The sequence below is a fragment of the Oenanthe melanoleuca genome, chromosome 1A, assembly GCF_029582105.1.
Source record: "Oenanthe melanoleuca isolate GR-GAL-2019-014 chromosome 1A, OMel1.0, whole genome shotgun sequence".
Classification (NCBI taxonomy): domain Eukaryota; kingdom Metazoa; phylum Chordata; class Aves; order Passeriformes; family Muscicapidae; genus Oenanthe; species Oenanthe melanoleuca.
This window is the reverse complement of record NC_079334.1, coordinates 2141305-2156993: the sequence shown is the minus strand read 5'-3', so window position 1 is coordinate 2156993 and position 15689 is coordinate 2141305. Positions and strand designations below refer to the sequence as shown.

General features: G+C 48.4%; 1 protein-coding gene across 1 annotated transcript in view; it reads right to left on the bottom strand.

The window, feature by feature from the left end:
* Positions 1–8888: 8888 nt before the first annotated feature.
* PTPRO (protein tyrosine phosphatase receptor type O) overlaps positions 8889–15689 on the bottom strand; it is a 130397-nt gene continuing 123596 nt past the window's right edge. Inside the window, exons 24-27 of the mRNA XM_056482484.1 lie at positions 14451–14605; positions 12979–13114; positions 11124–11244; positions 8889–10285 (exon numbers count right to left, since the gene is read on the bottom strand). Of these exons, the coding sequence (XP_056338459.1) occupies positions 11140–11244; positions 12979–13114; positions 14451–14605 (396 nt within the window). The 3' untranslated portion in view covers positions 8889–10285; positions 11124–11139. The remainder of the gene's footprint in view (positions 10286–11123; positions 11245–12978; positions 13115–14450; positions 14606–15689) is intronic.

The window sequence follows — 15689 nt, the reverse complement described above, 5'->3', positions numbered from 1 at the left end:
GCCCTGCGGGTGTCCCCATGCCGGTCCAACACACCGCCCGACACCGCCGGGGCTCCGGCTGTCCCTACATCACACCGGGGGTCCCGGGGTGGGGGGTTCAGGACGGGCCCCCTCGCTAGGAGGGGGTCCCGGGGGGTGGGGGGGGTTCAGGACGGGTCCCCTCCGGAGGAGGGGGCCCGAGGGGGGGGGGGTTGGGGTGGGAGGGTCCCCTCCGGAGGAGGGGCCCTGGGGCGGGGCGGGGGCGGGGCCCCCTCCGGAGGGGGGGGCCGGGGTGGGAGGGGTCTGGGGGGTCCGCCCCCCTTGGCCCCTCCCACCCCGGGCCCTCCCCTCCGGACGGGGTCCGCCCCCGAGCCCCTCCCCAGGACCCTCCTCCGGACGGGACCCGGGGGGGGGAGGGAGGGGAGGGGCGGGTGGGGGGGCAGGACGGGAGGGGCCGCACGTTTGTGTGACGTGTTTTTTTTTTTTTTTTTTTTCTTGTCTGTTCACGCTGCAGAGTGACGTGACCCCCTCTGCTTCCCCCCCCACCCGCCCCTCCCCTCCCTCCCTCCCCGGGTCCCGTCCGGAGGAGGGTCCTGGGGAGGGGCTCGGGGCCGGACCCCGTCCGGAGGGGAGGGCCCGGGGTGGGAGGGGCCAAGGGGGGCGGACCCCCAAGCCCCTCCCACCCCGGCCCCCCCCTCCGGAGGGGGCCCCGCCCCCGCCCCGCCCCAGGGCCCCTCCTCCGGAGGGGACCCTCCCACCCCATCCCCCCCCCCCCCCCCCGGGCCCCCTCCTCCGGAGGGGACCCGTCCTGAACCCCCCCCACCCCCCGGGACCCCCTCCTAGCGAGGGGGCCCGTCCTGAACCCCCCACCCCGGGACCCCCGGTGTGATGTAGGGACAGCCGGAGCCCCGGCGGTGTCGGGCGGTGTGTTGGACCGGCATGGGGACACCCGCAGGGCGGGCAGTCCCCGTGTGGGGCTGCAGGGACGGTGGGGGCGCCGCTCGGGCTCTCCGGCCTTTATTGTGCGGCGCCCCGAACCCCGCGGTGCGGGGACAGCCAGGGGAGAAGGGACGGAGAGGAGGGACACAGGGATGGGAAGGGCAGGGAGGGCTCGGGCTGCGGAGGGAAGCGGGACGGGGAGGGAAAGGCCGGGGGGGAGAGGGACGGTGACACAGGAGGGGAACAGGAGAGGGGAGAGGGGTAGGGACAGGAGAGGGAGAATGGGGGGACAGGTTTGGGGGAGAGGAGGGGAGAGTTTGGGGGAGAAAGAAAAGAAAAGGAACACGGGGAAGAGGGAGGAAAGCCAGAGAGAGAAACAGGAGGAGAGGCCGAAAGGGGAGGGGAAGGGTCGGTTTGAGGAGGAGAGAGAAAGGCGGGAAAGGGAGAAAAAGGAGGGAAACACGAGGAGGAGGAAGGAGGGGGAGAGGGTTTGAGAGGAGGGAAAGCAGAAATCCATCCTGTCCCTGTGCGCGGAGCTCCAACGCAGCCACCCGTCTTCAGCGAGCTCAGCCTGAGCAAATGGCGGCCGAGCCAATTTCCAGGAGTTAAATCACCTCGGCCACGCCCCGCGCAGCCGCACTGAGACCCCGCGCACCTGTGCCGGGCCCGGCCCCGCCCCGCGCAGCCGCACTGAGACACCGTCCCGCGCAGCCGCACTGGGGCCCCGGCACGCGCAGCCGCACTGGGGCCCCGCGCACCTGTGCCGGGCCCGGCCCCGACCCGCGCAGCCGCACTGGGGCCCCGGCACGCGCAGCCGCACTGGGGCCCCGCACACCTGGGCCGGGCCCGGCCCCGCCCTCAGCCCCGCCCTGAGTCACCGCCCGGTACCGCCCCTGAAGCACCGCCCGGTACCGCCCCTGAGTCACCGCCCGGTACCGCCCTGAATCACCGCCCGGTACCGCCTGAATCACCGCCCGGTACCGCCCCTGAATCACCGCCCGGTACCGCCCCTGAGTCACCGCCCGGTACCGCCCTGAGTCACCTCCCGGTACCGCCCCTGAATCACTGCCCGGTCCCGCCCCTGAGTCACCTCCCGGTCCCGCCCGCGGTGTCTCCGGTCCCGCCTCACAGAGCCCCGGTCCCGCCCGGTTCCACCCGGTTCCACCCGGTCCCGTCCTGCCCGGGCCGGGGCGGGACCATCGCTCGCGGCCCGGCCCCTCTCCCCGGGCCGAACCGGGGCTGCTCCCGGCACCGGGTTTGGCCCTTGGGCTCCGGTCCCGGCCCGTTCGCTGGGGCGGGGCAGCCGAACCCGCCGGGCCCCAGCGCCGGGAATTTCTGATCAGCGCGGGCAGAGAATCCGCAGAGACACCCGACAATGAAGGGCACCGGGGAGAGGGGCGGCAGCGTTTCCGCTTTAAATTAAAAATCGCGTGGGGAAATAAACGTGTGAGCCAGGCTGGCCCGGCTCCGTGTGCTCGGCTCCGGTCCCGGCTCCGCCGCGGGGCTCAGCCCGCGGGACTCCGGGGCGATGCGGGCGCCGAGCGCCGCGGGGAGAACGGGAAGCGCTCGGGGCGGGCGGGCTCCGCTCGGAGCCGGCGCTGCCCGGCGCTCCTGGCCGGGCCGGGGCTCGGCACAGCCCAGCGCATCCCGCCGCTCCCTCAGCCCTCGGCGGGATCGGGTTCGGGACAGGGACACCCAAACCCGGCAGGGCCGCCTTGAACGGCTGCGGGGAATCTCCCCTCTCCCCTCCCCGCCCGATTGCCGCCGCCCGAACCCGGCCTGAGGCTCAGCTCCCCGTGCCCGCCACCTCCCCAAGGAATTGCACCGGGAGTTCTCAATCCAGTGCTGTTCTCCCCAAGGAATTGCACCGGGAGTTCTCAATCCAGTGCTGTTCTCCCCAAAGAATTGCAATGGGATTTCTCAATCCAGTGCTGTTCTCCCCAAGGAATTGCACCGGGAGTTCTCAATCCAGTGCTGTTCTCCCCAAGGAATTGCACCGGGAGTTCTCAATCCAGTGCTGCTCTCCCCATGGAATTGCACCGGGATTTCTCAATCCAAAGCTGTTCTCCCCATGGAATTGCACCGGGATTTCTCAATCCAGTGCTGTTCTCCCCAAGGAATTGCACCGGGATTTCTCAATCCAGTGCTGTTCTCCCCAAGGAATTGCACCGGGATTTCTCAATCCAATGCTGTCTCCCCAAGGAATTGTAATGGGATTTCTCAATCCAATGTTGTTCTCCCCAAGGAATTGCACCGGGATTTCTCAATCCAATGCTGTCTCCCCAAGGAATTGCAATGGGATTTCTCAATCCAGTGCTGTTCTCCCCAAGGAATTGCACCGGGATTTCTCAATCCAATGCTGTCTCCCCAAGGAATTGCAATGGGATTTCTCAATCCAGTGCTGTTCTCCCCAAGGAATTGCAATGGGATTTCTCAATCCAGTGCTGTTCTCCCCAAGGAATTGCACCGGGATTTCTCAATCCAACGCTGTTCTCCCCGCTGGAGATCTGCGCGGTGCTGCCGCCTTGTGGGCACAGCGCGGTACTGCAGCCGCCCCGGGGCTGCGGCGCTTTGGGGACAGAGAGAGAATTGGGAGGGGGGCAAAAAGGAGAGTCCCAATCCTTCAAAAAACCCTCCTAACTGAATGCCCCAAAAAAACCCCGACCATAACTAAAAAAATCCTGCCTCTAACCAATTAAAAAAAAAAACCCAAAAACAACCCTTTAGATATATAAAAATTATATATATTTGTTCATATTTATATTGATATTCATACTCATATTCATATTCGACACATATTTTATATATTCAATTTAATTTCTATTCTAACACACATACAATATTTTTATTATTTATTATACACATAATCTTTATATTACTAATATTAATTTCTATTTTGTATATATATATATATATATACAAACAGACCTTTACATATTATACATTTGTATGTTTATACATACCAATAATAAATAAATACATTTGGAATATTATTTATTACAAAGCTCAGACAGCAGATCTCGACCAGCAGGAGGTGAGTCCTGGATGCTGGATCAGCCCGGCCACAGTGGCCAGGGAGGTGTGTGAGCCCTGAGCCTGCACCTGAACCCCTGTGAGATCCAGGACTGCTCACTCTGCAATTCCCCAAAGCTTTAACCTGCTCTGCAGGCAGCAGCAGCTCTCCTTGCTGGGGATGCCTTGGTAGCTGTCTGTGAAGAGCTGCACTGAAATCTGTCCTTAGAAGCTGAACTGTTTTCCTGTTTTAAGGGATTTTTCAGCTCCAATCCAGGAACCAGCTCTTCAGTGCAGGATGTCTGAAAATCCAGTTGAGTGCATCCTCCAGGGTCTGCAACAAACAGAGGTACCAGGATCACTGAATGGATAATCAGGTGCAGGGTAACAAACAAACTCATTCATCTGCCTGTTCTCCACAGCTTGTCACTTACAGCTATTGAACAGGAAATTGTCTACTGGCTGGCCAGAGGGTAAAAAATATTAATGAATTACAAGCTCACAAATATAATTCTCCCAACGCTTATGCTGTGGGACGCTCCGGACACGTCTAAGCTCATCTCCAGAGGAAAACTGAGTATTCTGGGGTTCATCAACATACTCTAATCCCCCCAAATTCACAAGACAAATGAAAGAGGAGGAAAAATTCCCTCCTCAAGTACATGTTTCCAATAAAGCTTTACAGAGCTGAGGGAACACATTTTTTCCTGCAGAGGTGATCTCATCTGGGACCTCTCCTGACTGTGTTCCAGCTCAGGGTGGGACTGTGGGTGATGCAGCTGGGTCACATCTCCAGACTGGAGTTCAGCAATCACACACTCTATGTTCTTAAGTTCTCCCCCAAGACCTTAACAGCTCCTCCCTGACCAGCAAAACTATTCCCTAGAGAATCAACCAAAGCAGAGTTTACTATCAGGTGCCTCTGTATGCAGGGATTTGGTACCTGGTCATTTGAAGACACTTCTGTCATCAGAGGTTCCTCCTCCATAGAGATCCCCATCAGCCTGATGCCCTTCCTGTTTCTGCTGCTGCTCCAGCTTTATTTGATTATCCCAGCACAACAAGATGTTCAGCATGTCCACACAGAGGTCAACAAGATGAGTACCCAAAGTTTTACCAAGCTACAAAAATAAAGACAATCTTGGAAGTGAAGAAAAGGGGAGGATGGGAGCAGAAGGGTAATTATACAACAGGAACAGGAGTTAACTAAGAACTACTTAGATTACAGTAGAACTTCTACAGCTGCTGTCCTTTCTCTCAAAAAGGATGGTAAATATTATATAAACTGCATTCTGGAAGTTGATGCAAATGGGCTTTGCTCTTTTCCTAAAGGTGCTGAACAGCTTTTGAGTGGGGAATGATGCTGCACCAGCTCCTGAGAGGAGGGGTGTTATTTTAAGCTGGCTACAATTCTGGATTTCTGCAGCTGAGAGCTGCACTGACTGGGGTGGGAGCTGGCTGCTGTCCCTGGAGAGGAAAACAAAAGGTCCTGCACACCCTGGCTTCTAGTGCCATCAATTAATTACTGCTTGGATTAATGGGGTATGACAGTGCAAGTGCTTGGAGACATCTCCAACCTGCATCTGCTCTGGCAGGGAGAAGAGCTGTGAGAACTGCCTTCCTCATCTGGCTCACCTCATCCTAGGGGAGGTGGCTGAGCCCTGTCCTGTAGACAAAAACCTGTGCAAGCTTTCAAATCTTCAGGTGGGGTCTAGTTAGCTAAATGTAGTTTAATCATCTGAATTCCCTCCCTGCCTCTCTGTGCATCTCACTTGGCAAAGAGATAAATCCTTCGAAAACATAGTGGCACATTAATCCTTATAAGAAAATTACCTGCAGTAACTGCTCTGGAGTGCTTGGGTTCTTGTAACACTCAGAATGATCACACACTTTCCTGGGAACCTGTTTGCCAGTTTGTTCCTGCTCAGAGTGCAGCAGGGCTCATCCCCCAGCCCTTGGGTTTATTCTATCCCCATTTCAGGTACTCTGGATCTGTAATCCAGACTGGCATTCCATCCTGATGCCAGTGTTTAGGGTTCCTTTCTTGCTCTCCCCAACTCAGATCTTTAATTCAGCATTCATGACTTCCTTTCCTTCAAGAAACCCTATTTACCATCTTACCTTCCCTGCAGAAGTTAAACTTTGTCACAGCCTGAGTATCTTGGAATGCTTGTCTGGAACCTGAGATCTGAATTTAGAGCTGCTTTTTATTTCAGGAGCACTGAGCAAACCAAAACGGGCTCCAATTTATTTAGTGCCATGAATATACAGAGAAGCATCACCATCTGTGCTCTTGGTGTTTTGATTTGCTCCATGAAGAGCTGCAGGTGTTACTAGGTCCTTGTTTTGCTTCTGGAGAAATATGTGCCCATGACATTATGCTCAGCTGTGAGAAGTAAAAATGTAGTTCTCAGCTGGAACATACAGTTTTTAAACATAAATGATTTAAGTTTGACAAACCAGTAAAAAGCATAACAAGAGATATTTTATTAATGTATGACTGCCTTGTATGAGTAACTCAAACCTGTCCATGGTGGAAATAGACCCAGCAAATAAGGCAAAATTCAGAAGTCAACAGTTAAGGTATTTTTCCTATATACTTGACATTTGCCATTTTTTGATGTTCAGATATTTTTTACATGTGCTATTTATCCCACTATGTTCACTAATTAGAATAAACATCTAAGCAAATTTAACTTGCTTTCCTCTATCTTTATCTTGTTGTACAAATATCCTATGGAACCTCAAGGAGCAAATAAAATATCTGTGTAATATTTTTAGTGCTTTCTTAAAAATTAAATCCTCCCTCCACCTCCCAGTTCAAAGGACATTCAGTGTTCATCTGGGCCTCTCTGTTCCACTCAGAGAAAAGAGTGTGGAAGAAATAAGTTGTGCTAATGCTGGAGGCAGGAAAAATGAGGTTGCAGATTCTGTGAGTACTTGGTGAGTTTTGCTTGTGTTCTACTGAGAAGTCTGATTTTGTGCTGAGAGTTTTGTGAAGCAGCCTGTAGGATTCATTGAGGGTGAGCAGATGTGGGAGGTTCTGCAGCCAGAGCAGCTCTGGATCGACTCCACTCTTGCACTGTACACAAGTTGAGGGAGAGGAGCCTTTATCTCCAGAAATGCTTTGTCTGCCCCTGTTTCCTAAGTGTGTCTGTGACATTTGGCACCCTAATAGGTACCAGAGTCTGCCTTTCTTTTTCATCTGACATGTTATGATGCTCAAAAAGAAATCCTGGGTGCTGCTGAGCTCCAGCTCCATTCATCACACACACCTCTAAAAGCTTTTTACTTCTAAGTCATGTACTTAAGTTTACTTATTTTTTTGCTTCCATGGCAGCACACACAAGGAGAAAACCTGCCCTGGTTTCAGTGAATGGTCACTCAGTGCACAGAGCTGCTTTTACAGACATCTGGGTCAGTAGATGCTGGAAGAGCAGAAGATCAATGCAGAGCATCAATAGTGGCAGCAGACCTTGGGACATGAAGCCCATAATTCAAAAGATCTATTACCAAACCTGAAGCTTCAGACAGCTCTACAGCTGAGAGTTTAATTTTGACAGATTCTGGAAATAATATTAACATGAAGCATGAGTTCAAAACACTGCTCTTTTGGACTTACCTCCTCTTACACCTTCAGTGTAAAGCCAAAATCATGTTGTGCCAATTCAGGCTGAAAGGCTCTGCATGAGTCTTCTGAATCACAGCATCTTCCAGACTCATTTATTGCTTTACCCATGTCTTGAGTGCTGGGAGAGGTGGTTTCCATTGCCATCCCACATGTCCACTTGCACACTTTGCATACTGTGTGGGTAGGAAAAGGCACCATTCTGATGGAGCTGTCACTGTAATTGACTTTGTGATTAAGTGGCTATTAAAGGAAAAATACTCACCTGCTACTGTGCAAATGGAATAATTTTTGACACGCATTCAGAAACTGTCTAGTAAACTCTGGCTGCTCAGGCAGTGTCCTTTGCCACAATGTGAATTTGGCATCTTTGCAGCAATTTTGTACCCTGACACATTCAGCCAAGCTTCTGTTACAGCCAGCTCCCCCTGTGACACTCTGTGGGCACAATGAGTGATTTAGAAGTAACCTGCTTACTCTGGTCTGTGGTACAGAATAAGTGTTGATTCAATGGGCAATGGCCAGCAGGAGGGAGAAGACAGTAGATGAGAAAGAACAGTTGTAGATTGTTTTTTTTTTTTCCCCAGCCAGTTCTCTAGAGAGATTTTTTTTTTTTTTTTCCTGAGTAAACATGCAATGAAACTCTGGAATACATTAAAAAGAAAAAAAAGCATGGAGGCAAGATCCAATGGTCAAGTGCTAATTTATAATTCTGCTTTCTGTTCAATTCAGGCCAATTTTTGCTGTTCCTACTGGAATGGCAGGTCCTCCAGCTGAGGCACACCCATGAAATTAGGGAGAAATGTGCACCACTGAAGTCTCTGTTACCAACTGGCTCCCTGAAATAAGAGAGAAAAACAAATCCCTTTTGCATCCATCAAACAGCATCCCTGCTCTAGGACTGGGACTAGTGGAAACAGTGACGTAGAATTAGACACCTGGAAACAGAAGGGAGAGGAAATGCACATCACACCCATTTAGTGATCAGAGCTAAACTGTTTGTTTAGCACCCCTCACAAGGACCTGCTTTATCTGGGAATTATGTTAAATCTATACAGTTATACCTGGGACAGTTTAAAGTTTTCCACTGTAACCAATACCATGATGAAGTAGTTTTCAAATAAGTATGCACCTATTTACCTGCCAGTGGAATAATTTTGGAAGAAAAAAAAGCAAAAGGAATATTAGCTGAAGGAGATTTTCAGGCTCCTGAGAGCAGCTGAGCTGCTGCCCTACACTCTGCCCTGCCAGGTGACAGCAGACCCAGGAATGAAATAAAAAGCATGTCCAGGTGTGTTTGCTCTTTTGCTGACAGTGACTTCTCCACAGGTAAGCAATCCAGTGTGTTTACTTCCAGTTCAAGTCTGCTTTTTTTACATTGAGTACCATTGCTGCTAACTTCCAATGAGGTGACACAAAGCAACAGGTTACAAAAATGCCATCAAACATCCATTCTGACAGCATCCATGTCACAATACACAATGATGTACTGGCATTATACAAAGACCAAGAAAAAAAATATATTTATAGCTAATTATTTTGACTAGAACTGAAACAGACAGCAAAAAAGAAAAGAGCCCCCCACCCTGCCCCCAAAGGCCCTGCAGGAATCCATACTGACATTTTGGCAGCATTGTAGCAACAAATTGATAACCAGCCCTTCACATGCCAAAACCTTCAATTCATAACCTTGTAAATTCCTGGTTCAGGAAAAATAGTTACATCTATTAAAGCACTTTTTGTGTTTCTTTTTTTTTTTTTTTTCTTTCCACCCCTCCAACCTGAACCAGCTTCACATTTTCACACAGGGTTAATAATTACTAAAAATAATAAATGAGTGAGGGGTATAGGCACCATAGACTGCTCAGACAGTTAAATGCTATAGTAAAAAGCTAAGATATCCCAGCTTGAAACTCAGTTGCCCTGTGATTAGATCCATCTACAACAAGAGCCTGATCAGTGGCATTACTGGAAAAAGGTTGGCACAAAAAAGAGCAATCCCTCTGTGTAATTAGTGGCAGCCCAGTCAGGAACCAAACCCACCCTTTCTCTCAGCTGCCTTTTTCAGCTTGGTTTCTGCTTGTCAGTCCATTCCTCAGGTCCTGTGCTTCCCCCAGGCCCCACGAACATCAGTGCTGTAAGGAAACAGTCAAATCCACGGACCCAGCAAGCCCCCCTCCCTCCCAGCCCCTTTTCACAACCTCCAGGTTTTCTTCATGTATGTTCATGCCTTGCTATTCACTAATGAGGTATTATTAGTTACTAACAATGCCTGCTCTCCTAGGGACAGACCAGTGACACATGAAGAAAGCTCTTCAGTCAACCATTAGAAAAATATTGCACTTACTTTAACCTTAAGCCCAACCTGCACAGAAAAAAAACCAATTGTGAAACAAATTAACCAAAAGTACCAAACAGAACCAAACAGAACCCCAACACAATGGAGCAAACTATCTTATGCACATATAGTGTCTTTTCCTTCATGTTGTTTAGCTGAATTTGGTCCAGTATTTAAAAAAAAAAAGTCCAGAAATGAAAGAGTTCAAAAGACACGGCAGGCTCGTTAAGGCTTTGTCTCCCCAGTGCTTCAGAAAGGTAAAAGTTTCTTTCCCTCATTGTCCATGCACTGCAGAGCAGTGGTCTCTTGTGGCACAACACCTGCCCATCCAAACCATCAACAGGAAAAACTCAGAAGCAAGGGAAGATGGGTGTGCTTCATGGTCTCACCTGCAACCAACCAAACAGAAGGCTTTAGAGAGAAGAAAAGGAAATAAATACAGTTTTTGGCATTTGTTTACAGGCTGGGTCACCAGTGCAGGCACTCAGATTAGACAGTAAGCCACCCCAAGAGGAGGGACAGGGAGGCAAACTGGGGGTGCTTGACAGGGATGATGCACACAGGGGTTAGTGGAGGCACATGGGCAGCACACACACAGCAGGCTGGAGTGCTTGGAAAGCAGCTTGTGCCAAAGCCTGCAGCTTCCTGCTCCACCAAAAGGGAATATTAAGGTTATGGCTGGGTTATTGCTGCCACCTAAGGAACCAACGTAGCAGCTTGAAGAGCAACCCTCGTGGTCACAGCCACTTTTCCTCCTCAGCATGGTGGTCAGTGGGAAAGGAAGACCAACCCTTCCCTTATGCTGCTGGTTCTGTGATCTTAGATTTATGAAAAAATTTCTCATTGTTTCATGCCAGAGCTTTTTGGTCACCAACTCACTCTCCAGCAGAGCATCCCCAAGCCTCTGCTGGCCTTGTTAACCAGACAAAATTCTTTTTTTTGACAAGGACTGAAGATACTGAAGTTCTCCCTCCCTGTAAGCTTTGCAAGGCATGTTAGGACAAGTGGCAGGGAATGGTTAGATGGCTCCTCAGGAGTTTGGATTCAATTTAGCTTTATTATAAAAGTTAAACCCAAGGCATCATTTTAAACATAAGTGAGCCCATATATTCTTACAGTGCCATGGAAAGGGTGGTGGATTATTTCCTGTGAGAGGCTAGATGGATTTCTCCCTCACTCTCCATGTGAACGTGGGAGAGGATTAATAAAAGCCCCAAAGTGACTCACCACCTGTGGCTCTGAACTAGGACTTGCTGACGTTCTCATATATGACATCACTGATGCAGAACTGCTGCTTCTTCTTCTGCCACATCAGCTGCACACACTGGTGAATAAAAATGTACTGTTCCTAGAAGAAAAGATCAAATAAATGGGCATTTTTTGCACCTCAGAAAGCATGACAAAGACCCAGCTAGTGAAAGAGTTTGATGGTTCACAGGAACAACCTTCACAGCTCCATATCTCCCTCCTCAGCCCCTCACAATGCACAGAAAGTTATCAGCTCCCAAAATAATAATCCAGAATTGTTACAGACAGCAGAAGGGAAACATGAAATCCACCTCACACCACAATAATTTATCAATAACCTGAATGATGACAGAAGAGTTGAATCTGAGTTAAAGTTGGTCAACTTGACATTGCCTAAACATAAATAGATTCAAACAAACTGCACCCATACCACACATGCACCTGAAATATTTTAATGAGGTCATGCTCCTTAGTGTTTGACTTCTTTATCAAGAAAAAGAAAACCCCAATTTTGTTCAGAGTAGTTAATTTGGAGAGACTGGTTTCAATTCAGGATATTCCCCATTCCAAACCCCTTTCTGGGCCTGTGCCATTTGGTTTTTTAAACTGCTCATTGAGACACTGCCAAGTTTCCAGTATACAAGGCAATGTGAACTCAGGTGAGCTGTCAGTGGTTCCAGGTTTTGTAAGGAAAAACTCTTTGGTGGCCTCTGAGGCCAAGCTTGGCCACTGCCAAGCAGCAGGAGCTCAGGAACTGCCCTTAACATCAGCCCCAGGCAGGTTATGAGGTTCTACATGAAAAAAAAAAAGAAATATTAAAAATATATATAACCTACAGAACCCCACATCACCTCTGGAGTGATAACAATTGCAGTTGAAATCAATCAACCATTAGGATTTTTTTCCTCTGTGCTTACATAAGGATCTGCTTTTGGATTAATCCAGTGAATTGGGATGAAAAGTGGCAGTTTGATAGGAACGATCCAGAACAGACTGAAAATCACTTTTTTTTTCATTTCCAGATGCTAGTTGTTGTCACTGCAGGTTTTCTATCTCCTCTCCCTCTCCCTGCTACAAGATTTTGCTTTGCTCTTCATTCAACAAACTCTGCAACAAACAATCTAGCCTGAAAACAGTGATGGTGGCACTTCCATGGAGGTTTCTCACTTTTACTGTGTCTAACCAAGGAAGAGTACAGCAGACATGAAATATGAAATCTTTCCCTCATTACCAGGGGAAGTGGGAAGGTTTAGATGCATAAAATCTGCTTTGAAGAAAGAGTTTGTGATATTTTTTCCCCTCCAATATATATTGTCCATATATATTTTTCTCTTAAAGCCAGAAAAAGAACTGCCCAGTAGATATTTAGGTAGGGAGAAGGGCAAGAAGGGTGCCTGGCAGACTCACAATCCTTTTTTGTTTGTTTGAAATTCTCCTATGCTTGGCTGGATGATACCAACATGATGCTGGAACAAGGTGACTGATACTGACATCATTTCATGAGCCATTCATCCCCTCATTAAGTCCAGCTCTTTGCAGTGTGGTTCGAAAATTTCACATGTTAATCTCTTCTGATGTTTGCATATTCACTTCACAGAAGGTGAGAATAAATCATTTCCTCTGGCAGACAGTGAGACTGCAGATACATCATGAGACAAACCCACCTGTGCTGTGATTAACAATGTGACAAATCACAATGAAGATGAGAACTTGATTATATTGATTATATTGATTATATTGATTATATTGATTCAGAGCGGTTTTGTTCAGGGGGAACAAGAGTCATGAAGGGGCACAACAATACTGCCACAGTGCTGAAGGGGACAGACCTTACCTCTGTCTGCACCATGGACATTCTGTAGGACCTCATGTCTGACACCAGACCCAAGATATCCACGAACTCGTGGTCACGGATGTGCTGCAGGAGCCGGTCCAGGGCGATGAACGTCCCCGTCCGTCCCACGCCAGCGCTGCAACACACACATCCCCTCATTCCAGCCTCTCCTGGGCACACAGGGCACAGGGCAGCAGTGCTGCAGCTCTGCCAATCACACAGAACCCGCCTGAGGTCAGGCAGGATGATCTGTGGGATTTGCTGGCACAAAACCCCTCGTGCGCCGATGGGGCAGCGTGATGCTCTCACACACAGAGCACGCACACAGCCTCACCCACCCTCAGCTCTCTGCTCCTGCTGCTGTCACTGCTGCCCTCACAGCCCCTGGGGCTGCACCAGAGCCCTGCTCAGGAGCAGTGGGTGCCCAGGGACAGCAGGGTCACACCACAGCACTCCACACTGCAAAGCTCTTGGCTTGCACTGCTGCAGTCTGCCCTCAAAGGACAAGCCACCCAGAGGAGTCTGCACTCCAGGAATTCTGCCTTAGGAGCATGAGACAGAAATAGCTACCACATAGCCAAAAATCTTCATTTTTCCCAATGGGAAGCTCAGCAACTAGAAAAAATGCACACTGCTTTCATTTAGAGATTCTCATGCGTGTACGATTCTTTGCATTGTAATTTCACATGTAATGTTCAAGTCAGATTTCACTGAGTGCCATGCTTGAGCTTTTATAGGGTTTCTTTTTCCTTCTTCTGATTTGTCATACTTTTTCTGAAAAGCCTTGAAAGTGTTTGCAGTAATGTCTAACAGTTCATCTCAACACAGTTCAACTGTCACAAAACAGGTTTCTATTTTGGCTTTTGTTGTGTTAATTTCTCAAATATGACAAATACAATGGAACTTCTGATGTGTTATTTGACAGATTAATTTTAACTGATAAATTCATTCTGTGCCTTCTTTAACTCTGGGAACAATTGCTACAGGAGTTGATCAATACATTCTTTCTTTGACCCCCTACTAATTTCATAGCATTGTTACTTTTAATCTATGTGGTCTAAGATGCACAGTATAGTCTAAAAATAATATCTGAAAATATCCCTCTTTGCTGCTAGAAGAATCCTCACTGAAAAAAAGAAAATACTACAGCTGTTGCCCAGCTCTCTGATACTCACTTCTGTTCCTTCCCAGAACAATTAAGCAGTAAATACAGGTTTGACTTCATAACATTACATATAAAACTCTCCCCTGGCTTATTGAGCACTTTTTTTTTTGATGCTAAGACTCACAGAACAATATCCTCTCTGAATTTCTCCACGAGGTTACAGGGGAGATCTGCATAACACTGCAACAACCAGAGAGAACCATCTTCAGCCAACAGGTGAGCAGAACCCCAAAACCTCTCCATCTCGTGGTTCCCTGACCTATTTAATGTCACACCTTGCTCTTCCCTTTTCCCTTGAAGCATTTACCTGCAGTGTATGACCATGGGGCCTTTGGCCTTGGCTGATTTCTGCCTGACCATCTGCACAAACTGGAGGATGCTCTCGGCGGCGTTGGTGGTGGGGACGCCGTGGTCTGGCCAGGCAGTGAAGTTAAAATGCATCACATCCTGCACCTCGTCAGCCTGCTGGCAGAAACAGAGCAGCAGCACGTTTGTGGGGCTGTGACAGTGCCACCACGCTCAGTCACACGCAGGGCTTGGCTGTCACTTTGTGGTTTTCATTTTTTCCCCACACACAGCCTGAAACACTGAAGTCAGCCAAAAAACTGGCAAAGAACAAACTTGCTATTGAATTACAAGATGTGTGTGTGTGTGGGGGATATCAGGCCATTGCTATCAAAACTTCCTGCTTCTGGATTTGGGGTTTGCTTTTTGCTTTTGACCCTGTGATAGTTCCATCTTATTTTGCTTTTAAATCAAGAACTGTTGCATATTTCAGTTCTGGGCTTTTTTCCTCATTTTATTCCATTCCCTCTCCTTTTCTCATTTTGCTACAGATAAAGAATAACACTGTTGGCAAACAATCAAGCCTGGACTCTTGAGGGATTTTCTTTTCAAGTTTTAAAGAAAAAAACAAAAGAAACCACCAACCAACCAACCAAAAAAACAAAAAAAACAAAAAAACCAAAAAAACCAAAAAAACAAAAAAAAACAAAAAAAAAAAAAACAAAAAAAAAACCAAGAGGGAAATAAAAATACAATGCTAAAAATTCTACTGGCTTTAGATGAAGTAAGATCCTCAACACATAATGTCCTGGGTAAGTGGTGAATTGCCAGAGCACAGCTTTTACCACATCCCCTCCATATCCCTAAACATTCCTTCATGAGATGGTGCTGGCAATGAGCTGATGCAGGAAACAAAGGTGAAAATAAAAACCTAAAAGTCTGGGGAGATTTCATTTGGACTCCACATACTGTTTCAATATTTTATAGGTAGACATGATTATTGCAGAATTGCCCTTTTGAAAAATATTTTCAATTCTTCCATTGGTATTTTCAAGTTTTGAATAATTTATGGCAGAAAAGTGCGCTTGAGATATAGAAAAGAAGGAATTCACACATTTGCTGTCAGTAATTATTGGTACCACAGAAGTGTCCAGAGCTTTGTTACTACTTTTGTTACACTCTGCTGAGAAATTCAGAGACAACAATTTTAGGGGGAAGTTTTGTGATTCCATCATTTGCCTGCATGAAGTGAGGGTAGGGA